A 21,388-nucleotide genomic window follows, 5' to 3' on the forward strand; every position below is an offset into this window, starting at 1 on the left:
CATCTGCTCCTCAGGAGACACGAGGGGACGGGGACAGTATCACAGCAACAGGTTTGTTTAGCGCCGCCTCGGTATCAGCAGGACTCGGACTGCCGGGCTCTGTTTGGAGTAACTTAGGCTGCTGTGAAAAAATCCGAGGCATGCTAAAAACATAATATACAGGAGCCTGGCATCCCTAAGAGAGAGTCTCGCTGTCTGTTCCTCTCTGCAGGTAGCCATGTTTGGAAGTGCTGACAAACAGAGAAGAAAGACAGAATGCATGCTGGGGTCCGGGGCCGGTGGCTGGCTCCTCGCCAAAATGTCACGTCCTCCTCATACTTGTGCTCCAACTATGGTCACCTTGCAAATCCACGCCTGTTTTACAGATATCTGGAGTAAAACGCTAATTTGGATTGATTATAATTGTGCAAATTTGCCAACACATGCACACATTCTGTTCTGTTCTCTCTGAGGTTTCTGAGGATTCCTGCACAAAGGAGGATTTGCTCAGAGCCATCGGCCAATGAGTCAGTCACTAAGGTAGAGGAGTCTCATAATTAAGGCCTCATTAAAGCTGCACAGCTCAACTATGTTGGTTTACAGGCAGAGAGAAACCTCACAGATTCACAATGGGCCTATTCATAATACCTCATGTCTCCGAAGGGAAAGAGAAAAAGCAGTTGCTCTTAGCATTTGGGCAGATGTAATTGCAATCACTCAGCTTGTCTGATGCTGATAATGGGGTGATGGGAAATTCCTGTCAGAGTCGTGGCGCAGGGTGGTTTCACAACCACTTTGGCAGGCTCCGTGTTCCACTGCAGGGCAGCGAATGCGTTACGGCATGCTCACATAGCTGTCATTAAACACATTTTGAAAAAAAAAAGAAACACATAAGACAATCAAAACTCACAAGTGTGTGCCATTCTCTCGCTCCTTGAGCAATGAAAAGGCAAATATTATTTGAAACATGTGTCGTCCGTCATCCCTGCCCAGTTCAACATGTTGAAAGACAACAGCTCGGGGAAAAAAAAAAGAAAAGCTCCCAGTTACCTAATATACACGATAAATTCAGGCTGTTTTCAACGTCTTTATTTTGATTTGTCATTTTCATAACATATCTTTTCACTGGTAGTAAGTAGATGTGGAGGAATAGGAGGAAATTACCTAAATCTGTTGGGCATTTATTAAAAAATGAAAGATGTTTGTTTTGTTAAATTTTGGGAGCAGCTCATTCCTCTCCGAGCGATTCTGCTACGGTAGGTGGCTGAAATAGCACATGGGTGCAACGTTCTTGTGGTCGGTTCTTGGGTACAGTATGTGACACTTGGCATCTCAGCAATGCTTCCATGAGAAGCCTCTATTATAAGGCATTCATGCAATGATGCTAACAAGCTAATTTCACTGGCTGGACAAGCGTCCGAGCCATAAAGTCTGAGCCCTTATTAGAGCCTTGTTATTAAAGCCTTCTGATACCGACCGAGGAGCAATATACTGATATTAAAGAGCAGCAAGATTTATCTGCTGCTTGACGGACCACAGCTATTCAGTTTTAATTAAAGTGGAAACATGAGGGACTTTAAAATACACTTTAAAATATAGGGCTAACTAATAGGCATTTGATTCGGTTCCCTGAACAAATATGATTCAATCTTTTAGTCATATTTTACAGTTGTTTTCAGTCCGCTAGTGTCAGCAAAGGTTAAGAAATGCAAAGTCTGCAGAGAATATTTTGATAAATGAGTCAGATATGTAGGAAATATAGAAAATTCTGATAATACTAAGTGAAGAAGACATGAGACAGGTAGTGATTATAATTATCATCAGGGGTTTTCATCGAAAAGCATCACGATCATGTGCAGAGACCAAATAGCAACGTTTCTGAAGAGTTTAATTTGAAATTACAGAATATAATGGGTAATAAAAAAATAGCAAAGACATATAATTTTCTTCTCGTAATAATCTGCGGTCTCAACTGTCCACAGGAGCGTAAATCAACACACGACTGATACATTTTCTCAAACATAAATACCATATCAAATTTCAACTGCTTTCCAATGTTACTGGTACATCAGTTATGATAAATTACAAACATTTAAATGTTAAGAAAAGAATAAGATACAGTTTAATAAATGACAACAGAGAAAGAACTGTCAGAAGAAAACTTGAGTTGTTCCCTTACAGCTGTTTAACAGTCAAAAAGGTGAATGCAGATCGGTCCGACACATTTTAACCAAAGGTGTATTCACATCATCCTGGAAAAACAGCTTTCGCGGAAATGTCAGTGGTGGAGTGGCTGTACCGAAAGTTCACATTCGTTGAACTTGCTGAGCTGCACTGATCTTTACTGCTGGTTAAAAATGAAAGATTGAGGAGCTTCTAATCACTTGTGGTTTCTGCATTTCCAGAAATTTGCAATAAAACACTGGTCTCATAACAAGCCCGGACAAAAAGATGTTACCTTAGAGGAATATAAACGCAGCTGCAGCTAAAGGTTTGTTACAAAAACACTGCTATATACATTTATCCTCTGTTAGCAGCTTTACAATTGCAGCTTAAGTGGCACCAGACTGTAAATAAAGATGAATGATGCTTCCCACTTCCTCCCACTGTACAAATGAAGCCAAAATCCCACAGATCTACCTAAAAGAATAGAAACCATCCTTGGAAATTGTCCTATTTGCTAACTTAACTAACTGACCTGTACTACGGCCAGCCACTAGGGGGCGATCAAGATGTTTTGGCTCCACTTTTGGTAGCTGTCCTCCAATGCACGCAGCGCAAGAGCCTTGTTTTTCCACTGTAATGTGATTACGCCACGCGAGCTAACAGCTCTGCTAGCGGCTTCATGAGGTTGAACTTTGACACAACAGTTCTTTGAGCTAAATGTAACGTCAGCCAAATGCTAACATGCTGAGAACTGTGTCTCAATTCAGGGGGTTGCATTCTTTGGAGGCTGCATTTGAAGACTGAGACTGTCCCATTTCGAAGGCCCCTTAAAATTTCGTCTTTTCATCCCCGAGAAACGAAGGCTCCAAAACGCGGAAAACCTTCCCGGCCGAACCTATCTCAGGATTCATTGTGCTTCGGTGACAAAACATTTTACAAAGAGGTAATGGCAGCTCATCAAGGAAAGCCCCTGTAGACTAGACCGTCTCCTTTCGGTTCGGTTTACCGTCTCTGTGGCCCGGGTAGACTGCGTCCTCCAAAGGATGCAGCCCCTCAAGTGAGACATAGCTGACGTTATGTTTACCATTGTACCATCTCTTTTTTAGCATGTTGGCTAACATATCGTTACAATTCCTCTTTGAAGGGAACGTGAACATGGAAATCCACCTAATACACGAGATACTTCACTCCAAACCCACGAATGTGATGGTGAGTCAGCGCGTCACCATACTCAGTAGGATGCATCCTCTGGAAACTGTGAAAATCTGTACAAAGTCTCACTTCAATTCCTCGTATACATGTTGAGCTATTTCGGTCTGGACCAAAATGGCGGAGCCACCGACTAGCGACGCTGCTAACGTTGCTAAAAATGCAGTGATAGCTATGTTACAAAAATGTGTAATTACATATGTGAGCTATAACTTATCTAAGACCACATTCTGTTGGTGGGGCATATTTCCATTGTCCAGTGTACTCACAGAGTCTATGTACTATATAACTTAAATGTAAAATTGAACCCACGATAATAATAAGTATGGTTCATGTGTGTGTGTATACAAGAGAAAAACATTAACATGTCAGTATACACAAACGCAGACATGTACTCGTTCATGTTCCCCAGCTCATCTACACAGAGAACACAAGAAACATGGATTTTTGGTTTTGGGCTACTGCAAAGGCGTTCAACAACCATGACAAATATACCGTGACAGACGTATTCACTGCTTTACATACAGGTTATTTTATTGGTGAAGCAACGGGCAACCAAGTTCCTCAGGGGAGTTGCAGTGCACCGTAGAAAACTCAGTCCTTGAGGTTCTCCACATTGTCCTTCAACATCCGACAAGCAGTCAAGTCAGTGTCAGCCTCTCCTCCTTCAGACCTCCCCTGTGGGTGGGCACTGTGTGACGGTGCTCATAATCAATCCGTGGAAATGAAAAAACTAAAAGGGGCGGCGGTGGACGGCTTGGACGGTGCCCCGTTCACGGGGGGGAGGCTATACACCAAGCAGCATGCCCATGAAATCTGAACCGTTCTGTATTGTAATGGAGGCTCCGGCTGCATTGTCCACGAATATGGACGTGTACTGCCCGGCCTGCAGAGGAAACACAAACAACACTGAAGCAGCAGGAACCCAGATATGATTTGTTTTTGTGTGTGTTGGAGTGTTTCTCACCTGAAGCTCCAGCAGCCCGTGCACGCTGACCGTGAAAATCTTGCTGTTACTCTCTAGTCCAACAATCATCTCCAATGAGCTGCAGTCAAAATAAAAACAACAATTCCTGGTAAAGAGTGTGATGATGTCAAATATCTAGTCATTAGAACCTTGTTATAACATTGACATTTTTGGAAATACACATATTTGCTGTCAGGACTGTGGTCAAATAATAAACTTTAGAGCTTTTAAACTTGGACAGACCCAGGCAGGTTGTTCCCTCCTGCTTCTAGTCTTTAAGCTAAGTCACTGAAAGTAGTTTCGTTATTAGCGTGTATTAGGACCGGGTAATCAGTAATTATAGTTATAGTTATTTTCATCCATAGCAATATGATAAAAGTCCAATATATATCAATATATTGCGTATGCATTGTGTAAGTACAGTGAGAAGGTGTAACAGATAATCTTAATGGAGTATGCTTGGTGGTCCCGTATCGGCGTGGGTTTCCTTAGGGTACCCGCAGTCCAAAAAACATGCAGACTGGGATTAGGTTAATTGAAGATGTGTGAATGGTTGTTTGTCTCAATTTGACCCTGCAATACACTGGGACATTTCTAGGGTGCCCAGTGTCAAGACATATATAACTCCCAAACTTTCCTTCCAAAGCTGGTGCCAATCCCAGCTGGCATCAGGCGAGAGGTGGGGTACACCCCCGACAGATTGTTAGCGTATCACAGGACCAACATGTAGAGACAAAAAACCTTTCACACTCATGTGGAGGGATCCCTTTTGGCCATATCCCCAAACCCCAGCGTAAAAAACATCTGAATGGTATCAATCTTCTCATCTGAGCAAGAAAGCGAAAAAAGAAGCGCGTGTCCTGAACTTTTCCTTTACCCACTCAGTGCCCTCAGAGTCTGGAGGAACGGTGGTAACGTCACTGCAGGCTTCAACCACACAGTGAGAACTCTGGCTCCCGTTAAGTGGAAAACGCTACATTTTTATGGCAAATCAATCATGTTTGTCTTTGCTCTAACTGCCGTCACAATGAGCCTCATTTCACATTCTCTGAATTTTCATGTGTGGGAGAGCGAGACTGGCTGGGGCTTCGAATCCCAAAAAACTCTTCTGGGTTAGGTAACACATCATAATAGTATTATTTATACGTTCTCCTCATTGTACCACACTAGACGGGAGGCCGCGGAGCGCTGCACAGTCTGTGGGAGACTTTAGGGAGCAATTCATTTCAGCAATTTCCCCTGACTTTATGTAAATAGAAATTTGGAAATATTGGAAAGAACTCAGAAGCGTTTCCAACTGGATTTGTAATAATTCGCCCGCAGCATCTGATACGTGATTATCTGCCTCCCACGTCCTGCTCGTCACTTCTGTGGCTGCTGAATGCTACAGGCTGCGTGTCAAAGGTGAGACTATAAAGATTAGTTAGGCGACAGGGACGAGGGACACTTCCTATAAAGACCCGCTCTGGTTTTATACAGGAAATGCCAAACTGGTTCCACACAAACTGTAACAGACAACACCTTTAACAGCTCGTAAAATCTGGTGAAAGTAAGGGCAGCATTAAACACCAATAAATATATCACTGTTGCAAGGGAATAGTAAACAACTGTCAAAAGAGGAATGTCAAGAACTCAAAGTGCAGTGAGATTAATAACTTCCCAGTGTACATGATGATGGAATGATGTTGGTGTATGTTTGATTTGGATCCAACATGTTTCCAACTGGACTGAATACCCACGTGTATCTGTGGCAGAGGGACTCGATGCAGATCAGCACCCGGACGTTGTCTCTGGCCTTCAGCTGACTCTTGCTCCTCTTCACCTCGTTGTGGTCTGTAATTGATCACATAATAAAAAAATTTAAAAAAAAGTGGCTTACCCACGGCTCCCGAAAACAAAAACATTCAAACAGCCAAAGCGAATACGGTTCTAAAAATGTACAAGCCTCAACATTCTCTCTGTTGTAATCGAACCCCTGTGGTCTGGATTCTTTCAGCTGTTGTCGTTCAATGTACATTCTGAAATTACCGAATTATCTTCACACACACACACACACACACACACGAGGGATTCACGGGAACGATGTAGAATCTCATTTTCATCTCATTGACTTCCACGACTCTGTTTACTGTTCTGGCTCCTTCAGCTGTATCAGAGATCTATAAAGTCTGTGCTAATGTAAATTTGATATTTGCCACAACTTGTAGTTCACAGTGAAAACATTCAGCTGCTGAAACACAGAGTGGTTTCTGTTGTGAAGCAGTTAGAGTTAGAGTATCTACAAAAACAGGCATTTTTCCTAATTTGCCTAAATGAGCTGTTTAAAGATACTGACCGACTTCTTTATCTATCTAATAATTCCAAGAAATCTCTGTTTGTATTTTGCTCTCATATCTCAAGAACCGTTCATCTTGATGGAGTCACACTTGGCATCTGTATTCTCAAGGGTCCAAGAAAGTGCTGTGTCAAATTTGGACACGTGCTAAATTAAATATTAATAAACTTTAAATAAACAGGCGACCAGTGCTCTGTAGCAGCAGCGACTGGGACTCATCAACACAAGTGACGTTGCTGATTGTGACAAAATTGGATACACAACAACTGGAGCCTTTATGGAAAGCCCCCGTATTTCCTTCTGTCATCCATTTATTAATAACAATGATCAGAAAAGCATTTACCAATGTGGACGTTAGCAGAGAACTGGTAGATCCCTGTGATGGGAGCTGTGAACCTCCCAGTGGACTGGTCCATTCCCGACCCTCTGAGGAAGGCTCCTTTAGCAGGCGGCTGAAAGCACAGAGAAATCTGAATTAAACTTTGCATCTTTGGGAAACAATCCATCGGTCGCTCCTTTACACGTCTTCTCTGGGAGCTTTAAACAAAAGTTCAGCAACGTAACCCTGTAATGGCGATTAGTGCCTTGCTCATGAGCATTTCAAGCAGGAGATTCTCCGCAGGATTCACCGTGAGCGAATGGGCGTGTGGACGTGATTCTAACTCTTTAGACAAATCTAAAGATAATACAAATATCTGAGGATGAAAAAGCGACGCCACACACGTAGAAGACGCCGGCCAAGGTGTCAAGAGAGCTTTAGGTAATAAGCCGTAAACAAAAACACATGATCTCTGCAGCAGAATTAAAACGCACGTCCTGTGTTTGCACGTGTTTCATGTGCGAAAGGCAAACTCCAGAGAAAGTCTGGACCCCATTATAAAAAAACTTTCTCCTCAGTTCATGTCTGAAAACGGCTCAAGGTTGGATATCTGCAACCCTGACAATGCCAAGAGGGGAGTAAACACGGGAGGGGAGCGAGGAGGGTTGTGCACTTTACCAACTCCACCATAGATCATTTATATTGTAGAGATATGCAGATGAATTTTTTTGCTGTTCCACTCTCTCACCACGAATGCCTCACTTTTAATCCGCTGCCTCCAAATATTCGAAAATAACTTGGTAGTAACACTTCTTCGCCAACACAGTGCTTCATTAAGATGTTAAATTGTTTGGCAGAGCCTCGTACTCCCCCCTCCAGCCTCGTCAGCCCATCCCAACAAGGCATAGTTCTTCCACTACAGCATGCTGTTTCTAACAGTGTCTATTTCTGTCCTCTCCGCACTTTATTCCAAGTCTAAGACAGAGTGCCTTTTGTATGCCGCCCAGAGAGTGATGTGTAGGATTGAAAAAGTAGATATTTTTGACCAAAGAGCTGAGTCTGAGTCCCGGAGTGGCACTGCATGCTTTGCCAGTGCCAGTTACCAGCGCGGGGGATGATCTGCTCGTAATCCCCCCACATGCAAACTAAAGCAATGATTTCCAAACAGTCACTCTTTCACAAACAGTTAATACAGGGAAGCAAATGGGTCAGAAACAAACGGAGGAGGATCGGCCAAAACTTTACTTTTTTTTCAGCCACGAGCAGGGACCAAAGCTGAAGCAGTTCATAAACATTTACTTGGTTTCAAACAAACATACTGTCTGAAAGTTCTGGAGCTCCACCAGCGTCTTCTTGTCCACCACCACAGGTCCCTTGAGCTTGCAGTGGAAAGCCTCCTCTATTCGCCGGTAGGGGGTCATCCCCTCCAGGGTGAGGAGAGCTGTAGGTAGCTGGCTGGGGCTGGTCTGTCTGTCAAGTGCTGCTGCTCTCCTCTCTGTAGCCTCTGGCAGAAACACATCCAGGCTGTTACAGCAACAGACTGAGGTAACGTGGACTTTCAAACATAGCTCCCATAGTAATGTGGTGAAATACAAATAAATGGACGTTATAGTGGGGAGGTAAAGATGCGCATAGCTATCAGATATTAACCTTTTAGCCTAAAGTGGAGCTGGAAAGTGTCTGGGCTTGTACCTTTAATCATCTCCTTGAACTCCTGGAGAAGAACTTCCTGGGTCACTTCGGCCCCAGGAGAGCCAGGAGGTCCCTGAGGGCCGGGGGGACCTGGAGGACCAGGTGGGCCCGGCTAGTGACAGACAGACAGACAGAACAATGCGTCAAACTTAAACTGAAAAATAATAAAAGAAAATGCAACATCTAATATGTTTTACAGTGCGTATGCTGGATTTACCAGGGGACGTTTGCGTTTGCGACACTTTCCAGGGAAGTTGCCAACGGGTCGTTTGACAAAGTCCATCCATGATCCCAGTGGGTCGACTCTCTGCTGCTCAGAAGCCTGCTGCAGAACAAAAAGACAGTAAGAAGATTTCCCCCATGAATTATTCAGCCAACAGCATTAAATAAAGATTATACCTTTTATAGACTTGCTTTCATGTGATGTCGTGTTTTTATCGTTTTCTTTTCACCTTTTCTTTTACTTGTTTATATCTTTTTATTGTCATATTACTGTTTTTATGTGTTAAGTGTGTTATAAGCTCTATATTTAATTATTTAATTTGAACCGTACTTTGTTTCCGACCACATAAACGTGTTTGTCTGGCCTCGTGGTCACGTCGCATCCTGCTGATTGTTATTTCTCTTATATTCACTTTTCTTGCTTTGCCTAAGCACTTTGTAAACTCTGTTTTAATATTGATATAGGTTTATACACTGCATGTTAATCAGTAATTACAACAACCTTTTAAAAAGTGCAGTTTACCAGTTTAATCCTGTGTTTTATGTTGAATGTTTGAAACCCGATGTGTCATTATTTCTCCCTTTAAACCATCAGTGGAAAATGTTCACCAGAGATACAGCTAAATGGTGCCAGACACCGAGGAAGGTCAAACAGGGAAAAAAAACCTCTTTTTCTTTTCACTGGTTGCTCCTCGAGGAGAACTGGTCCAAGTTTAGTCACCATTCTTCTCTGAAAAGCTTCACTTTAATCCACTCAGGTGCCACGTCACTTCTCATTTGCCCAAATATGCCCGGATTCATGTAAACAAACCTCGTCAAGGGTTTTTGGTTTTTCAGCACATGAAAATTTCCATGAGCGCTCCGGTGAAAAATGAGTGGTGTGATGTAGATTCTGTGGATCGCAGACCTCAATTACTGTAGTTTTGTAACAACATGTCAAAACGGCCAAAACTTTCTCCTCCATCCAAAGACACGCTGGTCTGTTTCTTTTATTAATACTACCAGTGTGACTAATGTTATGATGGAAAATCTCATAAACAAGATAACAAAAGTATACACAGTATGTATACAAGCCTGAGTTATGATTTAAGATCGTTTCCAAACCGTACGTACGCTCGATCTCCTTATCTGAAATAACTGGTGTATAATACATCACCGTATAAGAGACTGGGATCTCTCACGGAGATAAGACACAAACTCCCGGAAGCAACATTTTTAATGCGTAATACCGCAAGTGGCATGTTTTCCTTTACGGTAAAATGTGAGGCCGAATGGATTCCAATTACAGTGAAGGTTGAATTCTACCCGAACCCTTCCCCGAATGTCAAGTGCCTTGGGTTGAGATAGAGGCGCAGATAAAGACGGGCCGTGGAGGTGAGCTGTCTGAAATGGAATTTGTTTAGGTTTGGCGGAGGGACACGGATCACTTATCTTGCAAAACCAACATGCCCCTCTCTTCGCTTTTAAAGACTTTCCTCTTGTTCCACCACAACAAAGCGACTCCTTGTTTGTCTTTTCATTATGCTGGAATAAAGGACAGGGTTTTTCTTTTGTGATTTTTACGTATATATTTGTGATTTAGTCTCGTTCTGTCTGTGACTTCCACTTCTGTCCGACAGCAGAGAAAATAAACAACTGCGTCGGCTGCATGTTGGATCCTTCTCTGTTTTTGTTGTGATTTCGAGGCTTGGAGGCAGATGAAAGCGAGAATGATTCGGTTAAGACAAGAATCCTTGTTCGCTACTCTGTTCTGTTTCCATGTGGCTGCTGGTTAAATTGCTTTTTCCATTGCATTTAAAATTTTTGAATATCTATTAACATATTAGAAAGCAAGAAAATGCACTTAAACCTACAAAAACAGTTTTTTTGGCGACTCGGAGGCATCGGAGAGAAGCTGTTAACGCAACATCAACATTTCATCACCTTTTTTACGTTTGACATGGTGATGATGCTTATTTACACACCCAGTTAAATAAGCACAACATTAAGGCTTGTGGAGCAACACTATCATTCATTTAGAGTCATGTGTGTGTTCACCTGGCAAATATATTCACTCTTTGAGCTCAGTTTTAGTCTCCACCAAGTGCTGAGGGAAATCAATGGATCTGTAGAGGATAATGTTGACTTGTCTGTATAAATGTATATATAACATGTCTATTGTCGGGTATATTTTGTTGTTGCAATATTTGTTTGTATTGAGCTGATTTACAGACCTTTTATTTTGAAAAGTTTTGAACTTGGGCCGAACACCAGTTCAGTAAATCCTTCAAACTTGTATATAAGCCACATGTGAACAGTAATAAAGCCAATTCAGTTTCATTCCATTCCATGGACTGTTGAAAAAAAAGCTCTGAGGACGACTCACTAAAAACCAGCAATAATTCTGAAGTAGCATCAACACAGGAACAAGAGAACACAACATTACAAACAGGCAGGTTTACAGCGGCCACTGCACAAAAACCGAAGTGTGAAAATAATGATTTGTGATTTTAATTAACGAGGCTTTATGTCATCTGAGGCATCACAGGTCCAAGTTTCCAACCAACAAACGTTTACGTCAAAGTTACTCTGAAAGCTCCAAAATATCCAACCTGAAAAAGCCAAAGTTCATTGTTCAGAGCAATTAAACTCAAGTTTTTTACGCCTATAGTGTTGTTGTGTATTGTTGTGCACTGTGTTTTAAACTCTCGCAACTCTGCAATAATACAACGGTAACGTGTCGTCTGATCCTGCTCTTAAAAACAGGAATCTTTCCCACCTCCAGCATCCAGACGACAATAACTAAACGTGTTGTTTTTCCATGTCAGCTTTCGTGGGGATTAAACCAACGAGATATGACATGTTAATTACTGAGTTTTTTAAGGTGTTGGCAGGCAGACGGGGCCGGGCGAGCTGTCTACTGTCAATCTGTCTCAAATAGCTCCGCAGGAAAGTGAAAAAAGAATACTGTCCAAAATGTCATGCTATTCTTTTCATTTACAAGGTCTATAAGCTTCAAGGAATATTATGAAAGGGGTTTGTGTTGTGGGTTGTAGAAGTATTCCACGCCTGTGGCAGTCTGAGTATGTTTCCACTGGGAATAATAGTAAAACCGTGAATCATCAGCTGAGGCGGCTCAACGCGATCCAAAAGCCGTTTTGACAGCCAGTGGCCGCTGTTCCCAAAAAAACTCAACATTTACCCTGTTTATGTTAAAGATCATTGTCTTAATGTTCCAGAGCAATTCGGCCCACACATGTGGATTATAATTACACATCTTAGCGCTGCGTAATAATAAAAAAGACGAACTATCACTGCCAGGAAATCAGCCAAATGCTGAGCTTGTTATCCCCTTTAATACTCAGCATTGTAATTAAACCATTAAAAACCTTGCCCTGCAGGATTTTCTGTGCTCAGGGAAGAAAGGCTACGAGCAAGGTAATTATTACCTTCATATCTGAGCTGAAAAATAACAGCAATTCACTGTGTAAATAATTTAATCATCAGCTTAAGAAATGCTCGGGCTCTTTTCATTTGGACAGATCGTGTTCTCTGCTCCTCCGTCTGCGCTGTCAGAGCATAACGTACAAAGTGACAGCTGGGATGGTCCGTGCAACTTGCCAAAAGAAAATTGTGATTCATTGTATGCAGGTGAGTCTCCGTCTCGGCCGAGAACTTCAAAGAGTCCGCACACGCAGACATGAAAACCATATTGCTTGATGACACAGAAAAACCTGTCAGAGGCGTTCAATCATTCACTGGCTGCTATCGACTGTGGCGTAAAGTAAACTATGGATTCCGTGGCGTCGCTCTGCAGCAGCATGCACGAGCCGGGAACAAAGTGGGGAGGGAGCGGATCCAGGTATCAGTCTGAGAGTTGATGAAGAACACCGGGGCCCCGGCTTTGATCACCGCTGATGTGAGAGTGCCTCAAAGTGGCCTCGTCTGTCAGCAGGCGGGAGCGCACGCCTTTTACAGCGCGGACCGTGTCAGGCCTTCTGTCGAAAGGTGAGAAACTTTAAATCTTCCAGTGCCGTGTTTATCCTCGTTGACGGGGCTGTAAATCATGACACGTCGCTGATACTCAGACTTTAAGAATGTGATGCACTGTGTTCACCGGTGGAAGAAAGATTCAGATCCTGCACTTCGGTAAAAGTCCCAATACAAGAATGTTACTCCAATAAAAGAGTATGAAATAGTAAATTCACTTATTCTCTTTGTTGCAGAGGGATGGATTTATCTCATCTGATCATTTGTTTTGAGTTAACATACTTCTGCAATAGTAAAAATGTCAAGTTGTCCTCATGTCTTTGTACAGATTAAACAAACCTTGTTCACCTTTGAACTCAGTCAGGTCAGATGTTTCTGATCGCTTCCAGGCTCAAGGCTACGCTAACTAGCTCTTTACACTATAGGTCTTCTCATCTAACGACGCAAGGAACCGAATAAAACGTAAAACTGTAGTTTTAGGGCACAGTTTACAAAATGTACTTGTACTGTTGCCTTTACAGGTATATGCGCAGTTATAAGTACTTGATGCAATATTATTAGCCTTTATATCACTTATTACTAGATTGATAGCTCTAATGCATAAAAAAGCAAAAAGAAGAGAAGGGACAGACAGGAGACACGGATGTCGTCTTGAGAACTGTGTAATTATTCTCAGTGCCAGCAGGGGGAGAAAAATGATCTGCGCTGTAGCTTTAAATGAATCTGAGGCTACTGCCGCGTCCCATTACATCTCGGAGCTGGCTAGCTGGATAACGTTAACATTGTTCTTGTGCAACTGGAACTTTATCAACTCGGGTTAATGCTGGTTGTTTTCTTCCAGAAGGAGGTCATGTGATAAGGAGCCCGACGAATCAGCGAAAGCTACGTCGTGACCAGAAAGACCCAATCAGCAAGCGGTCATGAGAGCCTATGTCATCATTTCCTAACATCTCCATTTCTGCCCGTCCAGACTGAAATGCAGCCCCGGAGTTTTCAAACTAAAACAAGGACCAGCAGCGTTTCCAAACTTCTTCTGCATTTTCAAACAAACATCTAATAGTATGGATGTAGCCTGAGAAGTTTCCAAGACAGTGCTGAGAATCACTGGATTAATCCGTTTATTATCTCTTATATCATATCTTTTCTAACTTAAACTGAAACTTCTTACATCTTTTAGAGTAGAAGTATTTGTAACATCAAATGGAAAACACACATACCTCAAATCATACGAAGTACAGCATTTGAGTAGATATCGTTTATCACTTTTCACCGCTGAACATGTTTAGTACCCACAATAAACGTGAACACAGAATGTCTTATTATCCTACAGCCCCGCGTGTGTTTGGATCAATTACCGAATCAGTTGTAATCAAAGCTGATCATTCCCAGGAGCACAGGAGATTTTATTACCCTCCAAAGATTGATATGCGTCTGCGTGAATAATCCTTTCAGGTGCACCGCTCTAAGCATGTTTGTCATGTAGTTTGGGGAAAATTAGGTTGAATTTATTCGAAGCAATAAAACGGGAAAATATTTCCCTGGGGCAGCATGCCACCAAAAACACAAACACAACTGTTAAAACATGTCTCTGGGGCTGCAACCAGATACTGAAACTCTACTCCGCTGCAGCCGGCTCCCGAATTCTTCCATGTGTACAGTGGAACTTGTTTTCTTTTACGTGTTATCTGCTCTTCAACCTGTTCGTGCACACGAGATGACACGAAACCACTCGCTGCTGATAAAAATGTTGCACAGGCAGGTTTGAGGTTGGACAGGATGACAGAGAGTTCTGCTCTAATCTCTTGTTTTTATATCGCTATACTTCTCCCTGTGCAGTCATCCATGCATGGGTGGACGGGTCGGACGCTGGGCCCATCCCACCCCAGGAGGCAGGGATCCCCGGGCTGTGTGGGCCGAGGGGATCCTGGTAACCTGCGTGCATCCCAGCCGTCATGTCTCCACCCCTGTGTTCCTACAGAAACAAACTGCCTTGAGGATTTATCGCCAAAGAGCTAAATACAGTGAGGCATGCAATGTTGACTCTGTTCCCTTCTCACTGTGTTATTACTCAATTGGCAAGCACCGTGTGCAAAACATAATTACTCCACCGCACCATTAATTCAGCAAATGTAGCAGGAACACCAGTTGGAAGTGTAGCTGAAACGCGGTCATAAAACGATATAGCTGAGCCGGATTTTAAGTTGCTGTTTCTTAACTTTCCTGTTGCCTAAACAAAGTTGTCTATGTGTTTATCGGTGTGCGAGAGAAAGTGACTAAATGTGTGTTTTTGCTGAAGAAATTGCGAGAGACAATCTTGGCTCGGTCTCGATATGCGAAGGCGATACGAGCTGATTGCTTTGATCGCCGTGTCACATCTGTTCTGTGTACAAATTATAGCTTTGAAATCGGAGCGAGTGCTCATTTTCCCTGTGGTAGGTAGAATGAGCTGTTGAAAAGCACCAGTGATCCAGTTCCATCTCAGGCACAGCTTTGCCCCATGGCCTGACTCGCAGGCACGACGTGAGAGGAGGGAAATCATTAGTTACTCCTCAGTCATTGCTGATTTCATTAAAGGAGCAGACACAATTTTTTTTTCTTTGCTGAGAGAAGATTGATGCCCCTTTCATGCTAGTACAGTAAACACAAAGATTTTTTATCTTAGCTTAGCATAAATACTGAGGAAACTGTTAGCGGTAGGTTACAAATCCAACTACCAGCAACTTCAAAGCTCAATAAAGCTGCTTTCAGATATTCACTGAACTCCTGATAATCTTCTGAAATGATCCGGGGGCTGCAGTAGAGCTTCTCCTGCCTGCCCCCAAATAAAAACTGAAAAAAACAAAAGAATACAAAATATCTCAGGTTGAAAAAGAAGATCCATACATGCACTTGGAAGATGTCAACTTGGAAAGACAACGAGATTCAAGAGTTATAGGTGACGTGAGCTTGTGTTGATGTGTTGTAACACAAACACGTGATCTCCACAGTTGAACCTGCTCTTCAGGTATGAAAGGTAAAACTCTGCAAAATGTCCAAACCCAATTCTGCAGATATTCTCCGGAGTTCATGTCTGAAAACACTTGATTTTTCTATAATTCAAACAAACCAGATAAACGTCAATGAGGAAGTTTCGTAAGTGCTGGTATATTGTTGGGAAGGCTTTATGCTAAGCTAAGCTAATGCGCTCCTATGTGCGTCTTTGCTGGACAAACACGAGAGTGGGATGAATCTTCTCAACATTTCTTCTCGGCAAGAAAATGGATAAAGCCTTTTTCCCCCAAATCTCTAACTGTTGTAAGACCAAATACATTTTACATATATGTACTGAACATCATATGTATTCGCCGAATAAATCAGAAAGTAATGTTTAAATAAAACTGACATATTATGTTGACTAATTAGTGGTTTTTACTTGATGCCCCAGTTTATTGTAAAGTGTAGCAATAATTGGGAAATTGGAGTTTCAGGAACATGACCAGCACATGAGAAGAATCAGGCGAGATTAAGGGATTTCTGTAAATCTGGCATCAATCTGGAGCTATTATAAATGAAACGTAATCCAAATAAAACAGTCTCCGTCTGTGAAGTGAAACTCACGTACCGTGCAGTTTATTTTACTTGCAAATTTCAGATGTAACGACAAAAGACTGTTTATTATTTGTCTCTTCCTTGCCCTCGCTCCGATGACTTAATTAGGTAATTTCGCTGAGTTAAACAAGCGTAACCTTGTCAGGGGTCCGACGTGTTGAAAGCAGAGTTCATCATCACGCAGCACAAACTAAAAGGTGGTTCACGCCGTCAGTGGTGCATGAGGTGTGTGCTCTCACAGTGGCCCGGATTCCTGTGGGACTCGCTCTCGTCTCCTACGTGTGGGTTGAACCAAAAGGTCCCACACACTGACGCATTAATCATCACTGGGAATGAGAGAGAGGAAACAAAAACCCTTGCCTCGGGCTAAACCCAGCCATTACTCAACACGCCAGGCGTGATGTTTGACTTGACTCCCCCAATTACAGCCATCACAGATCCCTCGCTGCTCTCAACAGTGACAGATTCCTCTCATCTTTAGAGTGGAGACCAATAAGGCTTACAAATGTGTACCTCTGACATATCGCTCTGAAATTCTCCAACGTGACGCTTCACAGACATTGTTTGAAATGTACTTCACTTATCATCTCATTAAAAAAATTCCACTCGCGGCACAACTCCATACCTCGCTATTGTGATCACTTTCAAATGGAAAATCTCCAGAGGAATGCAGTGTACGTCTGCACGCTGCCAACAGCCCACACACGGGATTGGTCAGATAGAAAGCAAATGCCATCATAAGAACTGGTTCGACTGTTTCCACTGGGCACAAGGGGAAAAACTATGTAAATGTGGAGTGTAAATGTTTGGCTTGTTCGAGAACACAAGTTTCTTGCCAAGACAGCTTCAAATGGACGTGTTGTTTTTCTCCGGGACCTTACAGATGTGTAATAAGATAAACTCACGAACTACCCAAGAAAAATCCAGTTTACTGCTTTTCACTGTGTGTGGCGCACGTTCTTTTCTTCGTTAACACACAAAAAAAACCCCGGATAGAGTGGCAACGACACATACGACCTTGAATGCGGCCACTTCCGCGGACGTCGAGCTCAGGTTCTCGTCCAGAGGTGACAGTGTTTGGCAAAGACACTATCTGGCACAACACTGTGTCTTAAGAGTGATTATGTCATTACCCTCTGATTGTGGGAGATGAGATGAAAAGAATGTCAGAGAGGGAGGCACTGGGGGCTAATCCTCGCCGAGGTGTTCTCTTTCAGGACCCTTTCTATGGGGCTTTGTGAGGGGCTTACACGGCATGCTGCCCCAGTTTTCGGGGCCGCACCGCCCCTATCGGATGTCCCAGACACAGCGGAGTCAGACTAGGCCTGTGAATGACAGAATCAATGGGCTGGGAACAACATCACCATAAGTCTTTAAATATCTGCCTACCTAACTTTCCCAGGAGTTACATCACGGCGGTGGGCCTATAAGGGGCTGCAGGAGACGGGGAGGGAGGAGGGGTGGGGGGCTGGGTTTGTGAAGACGCTCTATGAGACAGAGGAGTGAAATCCCAACGGGGGTGCAATCCTCCGCAGGCTCGAAGGGTTGACACAAGGTCATTCTTCATAGCTTGTGCTTTTACAGGGCAAAGCAAGTCAAATAAACACCACCAGGCCGCAACCACCTACAATGTGTTCTTAAAGATACAAAGGAGACCTCACTGCTTGGTTTTCAAGGGGGTGGGGGGGAGGCGGTGGAGGTTGCCGTTAGGAATCCAGAGACTGGTAGACGCTGAAGTGAAGGCTGGTATATAGGGCAGAGAGAGTTACACGAGAATGCCAACATAATGGGTGGGCTGAAAGAAAAACAAATAGCCTGTTGGAAACCCTTGCAAATATGCAACACCCGCAATAAACCAATAAATAACAGAGTCAAGGGCCAAAGCTCGCTCCCGAAAAATGGGACTGTACCACTGTAACGCTGGTGTGCCTGTGGAATAAGTTTCTCATAGCAGTAACCCTGGTGTTCAGCTACGGACGGCTGTTCTGACTGTTAACGATTCTCTAATTATATATCATAGAAACTTCAGTTATTCTGTTTATAGCTTAACTTCCTGTGATAATGAATAAATATCTTATTAAAGTTTGAACTTTATTGCCATAACGACAGAGTTGAGTCTTGGCGAGCTCATCCGAACATAGACATGAAACTAGATCTGAGCCCTAAAAAGAATAAAGTAATGAATCCTGACCAATGTTCAACAAAATAAAAAACATTAAAAATAAAACCTCAATGTATAAAATACATAGATAAGACACTAACTCCTGTAGGACAATAATCAACAGTGGTTATCAGCAGCATAAACTACATAAGTGCTTATCATATCTTATCTTATCTTATCTTATCTTATCTTATCTTATCTTATCTCAACTCTCTCCCTGATACACAAAACCCTCCCACATCTTGATTTGTTCTCACGGGCTGGAAACATTTGGTTGTCGGACACCCGCAGCGCTCGCTAATTGATGCATTGATCAGCCCTTAGATGTCCACATTCCTGACATACTTCCGGAAGTCATCCATTTAGCCTTTCACACATTTTCCGTCCATCTCGGTGTCTGAGGCTTGACCCAGCGGGGCACACCTGCCCTGTCCCGGCTTTTACCATGGCCACGCTTCAACGTGAGACATCTGCACACATCTTACATATCTTCAAACTTCTATATCTGATACCACCATGAAGCAGCTCATCGATTAAAAACAGATGTATACGTTTTAAAACATCAAACACTCAGGAGCATTTTCATGTCACTACCTTGATGCTTCCACCGACCTCTTCGCTGTTGGAGAGAGTTGCATTGAATGCCTCTGTGTGTTGTGGCGTGGCCTCCTTTGGCCTCTTTCTCTCCTTCTTGGCCTCCACCCCATCCAGTAGGACGCACTGAGTCCAAAACACTGCAGCCAGCACCGCCAGAGGCCCGGCCCCACACCACATCTTCACACTCCTTCGATCCGCACCCTGCAGAAAGAGCCTGAATCTTATGTGACGGAGCGGCCGTGTGAGTGCACAGAAGCTGAGGATGCCTTGCGAGGCTCAACACAAACACTGAAAGTCCCACCAGGGAGAGGGAGACCAGAGGAATGCAGCTGCAGGGACTCCCCGTCCAAGAGACTGTCAAGACTGACTGCTGCCGCCGTTTGCTCCCCTCTTGATGAGCGCTCAGCCAGCACGACGTTGCAGGGGCACTGTTAACTCTAGACACAGAGCCAGGAGGCTTACTCAACTATGAAATGTGTCAAGAGGAATGGTCCAAGGGAATGACAGATCGGCGCAGATCTGACAGCAAATAAACCCATTAGTGAGATTTTTCACGCTTTCTGCTCTGTTGGGGGGTGAGGTGCAGAGGAGAGGGGGGGGCACAGGGGGCAAAAGAAGAGGCAGAGAGGAGGGGCGTCCAAAGCTGAGGGTGGGCTGCAGGGTTCTGAGAGATGGATGGCAATATTGTCTATTATCTCTGCCCTGCCTGCTCGCTCCTGCTGGTTCCTCACAGCGAGCACTGGGTCCAGTCTGCAGCAGAGCGGCGTGGACGCTGGAGACGCTGCAAGATCCAGAAACGTTGGGCTTTCATGAAAAATGAAAAACGATGGGAGTCTGTCAGTCTGAGAACCAGAAGCCCCCAGCCTCAACACAGCAGGGATGAACCAAGCCCAAGAGGAGGTGGATGAGGTCCAGGTTAGATCTCTGCCCAGTCTTCTTCTCTTCTCCTTAAAGAGGCTTCACACCAAACAACAGAACTCTACAGGTGTGCTCCTCTGCTCCTTCCTGCTCTGGCCGACACAGCTACTGGTTGTCCCCACAAATCATCAAGTCCAAGGCCGTGTGCAGAGAGCTGATGTGGGGACGCCTCTGGTCTGGGTTGCTCCTGTGCTCTGAGCTTGCAGGAGGGCTCACAGTGGAGTTTTATCATCACCCTTTCTCCCCCTCTCCCTCTTCCACTCCCTCTCCTTCACTCCCTTCCCTCTCTCTCTCTCTCTCTCTCTCTCTCTCTCTCTCTCTCTGTTGGCACCCATACGAGCTTATTCAGCTCTGTTTTATCTCATAGATGAAATGCTCGAGCTGAGGAGGTTCTCTGGCAGACACGTTGACTGTGTGTGTGTGTGTCATGTGTAAAGTTGTGTATCTGTCTGTCACGTTGGCTCAATATTAGCCTACTCTACTCTAAAGCCCCGTGTTTACATCCAAGCAAGACGCAGAAACAAATTCCTGCACTTTATTTTGAAACCTTGAGGCATTATCTTGTATCTACGACGTGGAAACTTGCCAATGATTCTCCACTGTGTTATATATTGTATATACAGAGCATACCTGTTGGTTTTATCCTGTGTTGCTGCTCAGGGACATTTCTTCTCTGAATCATCTGTAGGAAAAGAGTTGAAGGAACACTTACATTTCTTGTAGCTCAAATTGCAGGTTTCAGTGAATAACCTGCGACTTAAAATAAATAGTTGTTTTCATCCAACTTATTAAAATAAGTCTTATTAGGATAAATGACATGTTAGCCTATACCTGATATTTTCTCCACTGCTCCACTACTTACATTTTCAGACTGCCACTTGCTTTAGCTGTTACATTTTAACATAGCGCCACCCAGAGGCGGCAGCTCGAAGTACAAACAACTCACCAGCACCTTTCCAGTGGGAGTTCCTGTATCTGCTGACAAACAGGGACACAGACATAATCAAAAAGAGGGATTTGCCTTCAAAATAAAATAAAATGTACATTTTCTTGTGTTTGAAATAAGCTTTTAAAGAATATCTTTTGTGTGTTTTGTGCAAGTTTGTACCAGTTCTTCCTCCACATGTATCCATTAGTCAGTTGCTATATATTTAAAATATGTATCTACTTTTTTTATACTAGTTATTTATATTTCGATCATTTACCAATTAACTATTTTAATATATCCTTCTTTTTTAAGCTATGTTTTTCAACTATTCATCAATT

The 21,388-nt window shown here is 43.3% G+C and overlaps 1 protein-coding gene across 3 annotated transcripts; it reads right to left on the reverse strand.

Moving 5' to 3' along the window:
- Positions 1 to 1,850: 1,850 nt before the first annotated feature.
- On the reverse strand, positions 1,851 to 20,059 carry c1qtnf12 (C1q and TNF related 12). Of its 3 annotated transcripts, none has more exons than XM_035160467.2 (8): positions 19,220 to 20,059; positions 8,885 to 8,992; positions 8,668 to 8,779; positions 8,295 to 8,479; positions 7,000 to 7,108; positions 6,061 to 6,154; positions 4,322 to 4,400; positions 1,851 to 4,240 (listed from the first exon to the last, which is right to left on the reverse strand). In XM_035160467.2, the coding sequence occupies exons 1-8, from the start codon at positions 19,379 to 19,381 to the stop codon at positions 4,142 to 4,144; spliced, it is 948 nt and encodes a 315-aa protein (XP_035016358.1). In that variant the 5' UTR covers positions 19,382 to 20,059; the 3' UTR covers positions 1,851 to 4,141. The 3 variants fall into 3 exon arrangements, with proteins under 3 accessions (XP_035016358.1, XP_035016357.1, XP_035016356.1); XM_035160466.2 differs by having other exon boundaries at positions 8,885 to 8,989; positions 19,202 to 20,059; XM_035160465.2 differs by having other exon boundaries at positions 19,202 to 20,057.
- Positions 20,060 to 21,388: the final 1,329 nt, after the last annotated feature.

Source organism: Hippoglossus stenolepis, chromosome 6 (genome assembly GCF_022539355.2).
Source record: "Hippoglossus stenolepis isolate QCI-W04-F060 chromosome 6, HSTE1.2, whole genome shotgun sequence".
Lineage (NCBI taxonomy): Eukaryota > Metazoa > Chordata > Actinopteri > Pleuronectiformes > Pleuronectidae > Hippoglossus > Hippoglossus stenolepis.

Coding starts and splice junctions, on each gene's coding strand:
- c1qtnf12 (XM_035160465.2), bottom strand. CDS start 19,381: ATGTGGTGTGGGGCCGGGCCTCTGGCGGTGCTGGCTGCAGTGTTTTGG. Junction 8,480..8,667: donor GTTCAAGGAGATGATTAAAG/GTACAAGCCCAG, acceptor TGTTTCTGCCAG/AGGCTACAGAGAGGAGAGCA. Junction 4,401..6,060: donor TCCCTCTGCCACAGATACAC/GTGGGTATTCAG, acceptor TTTTGACTGCAG/CTCATTGGAGATGATTGTTG.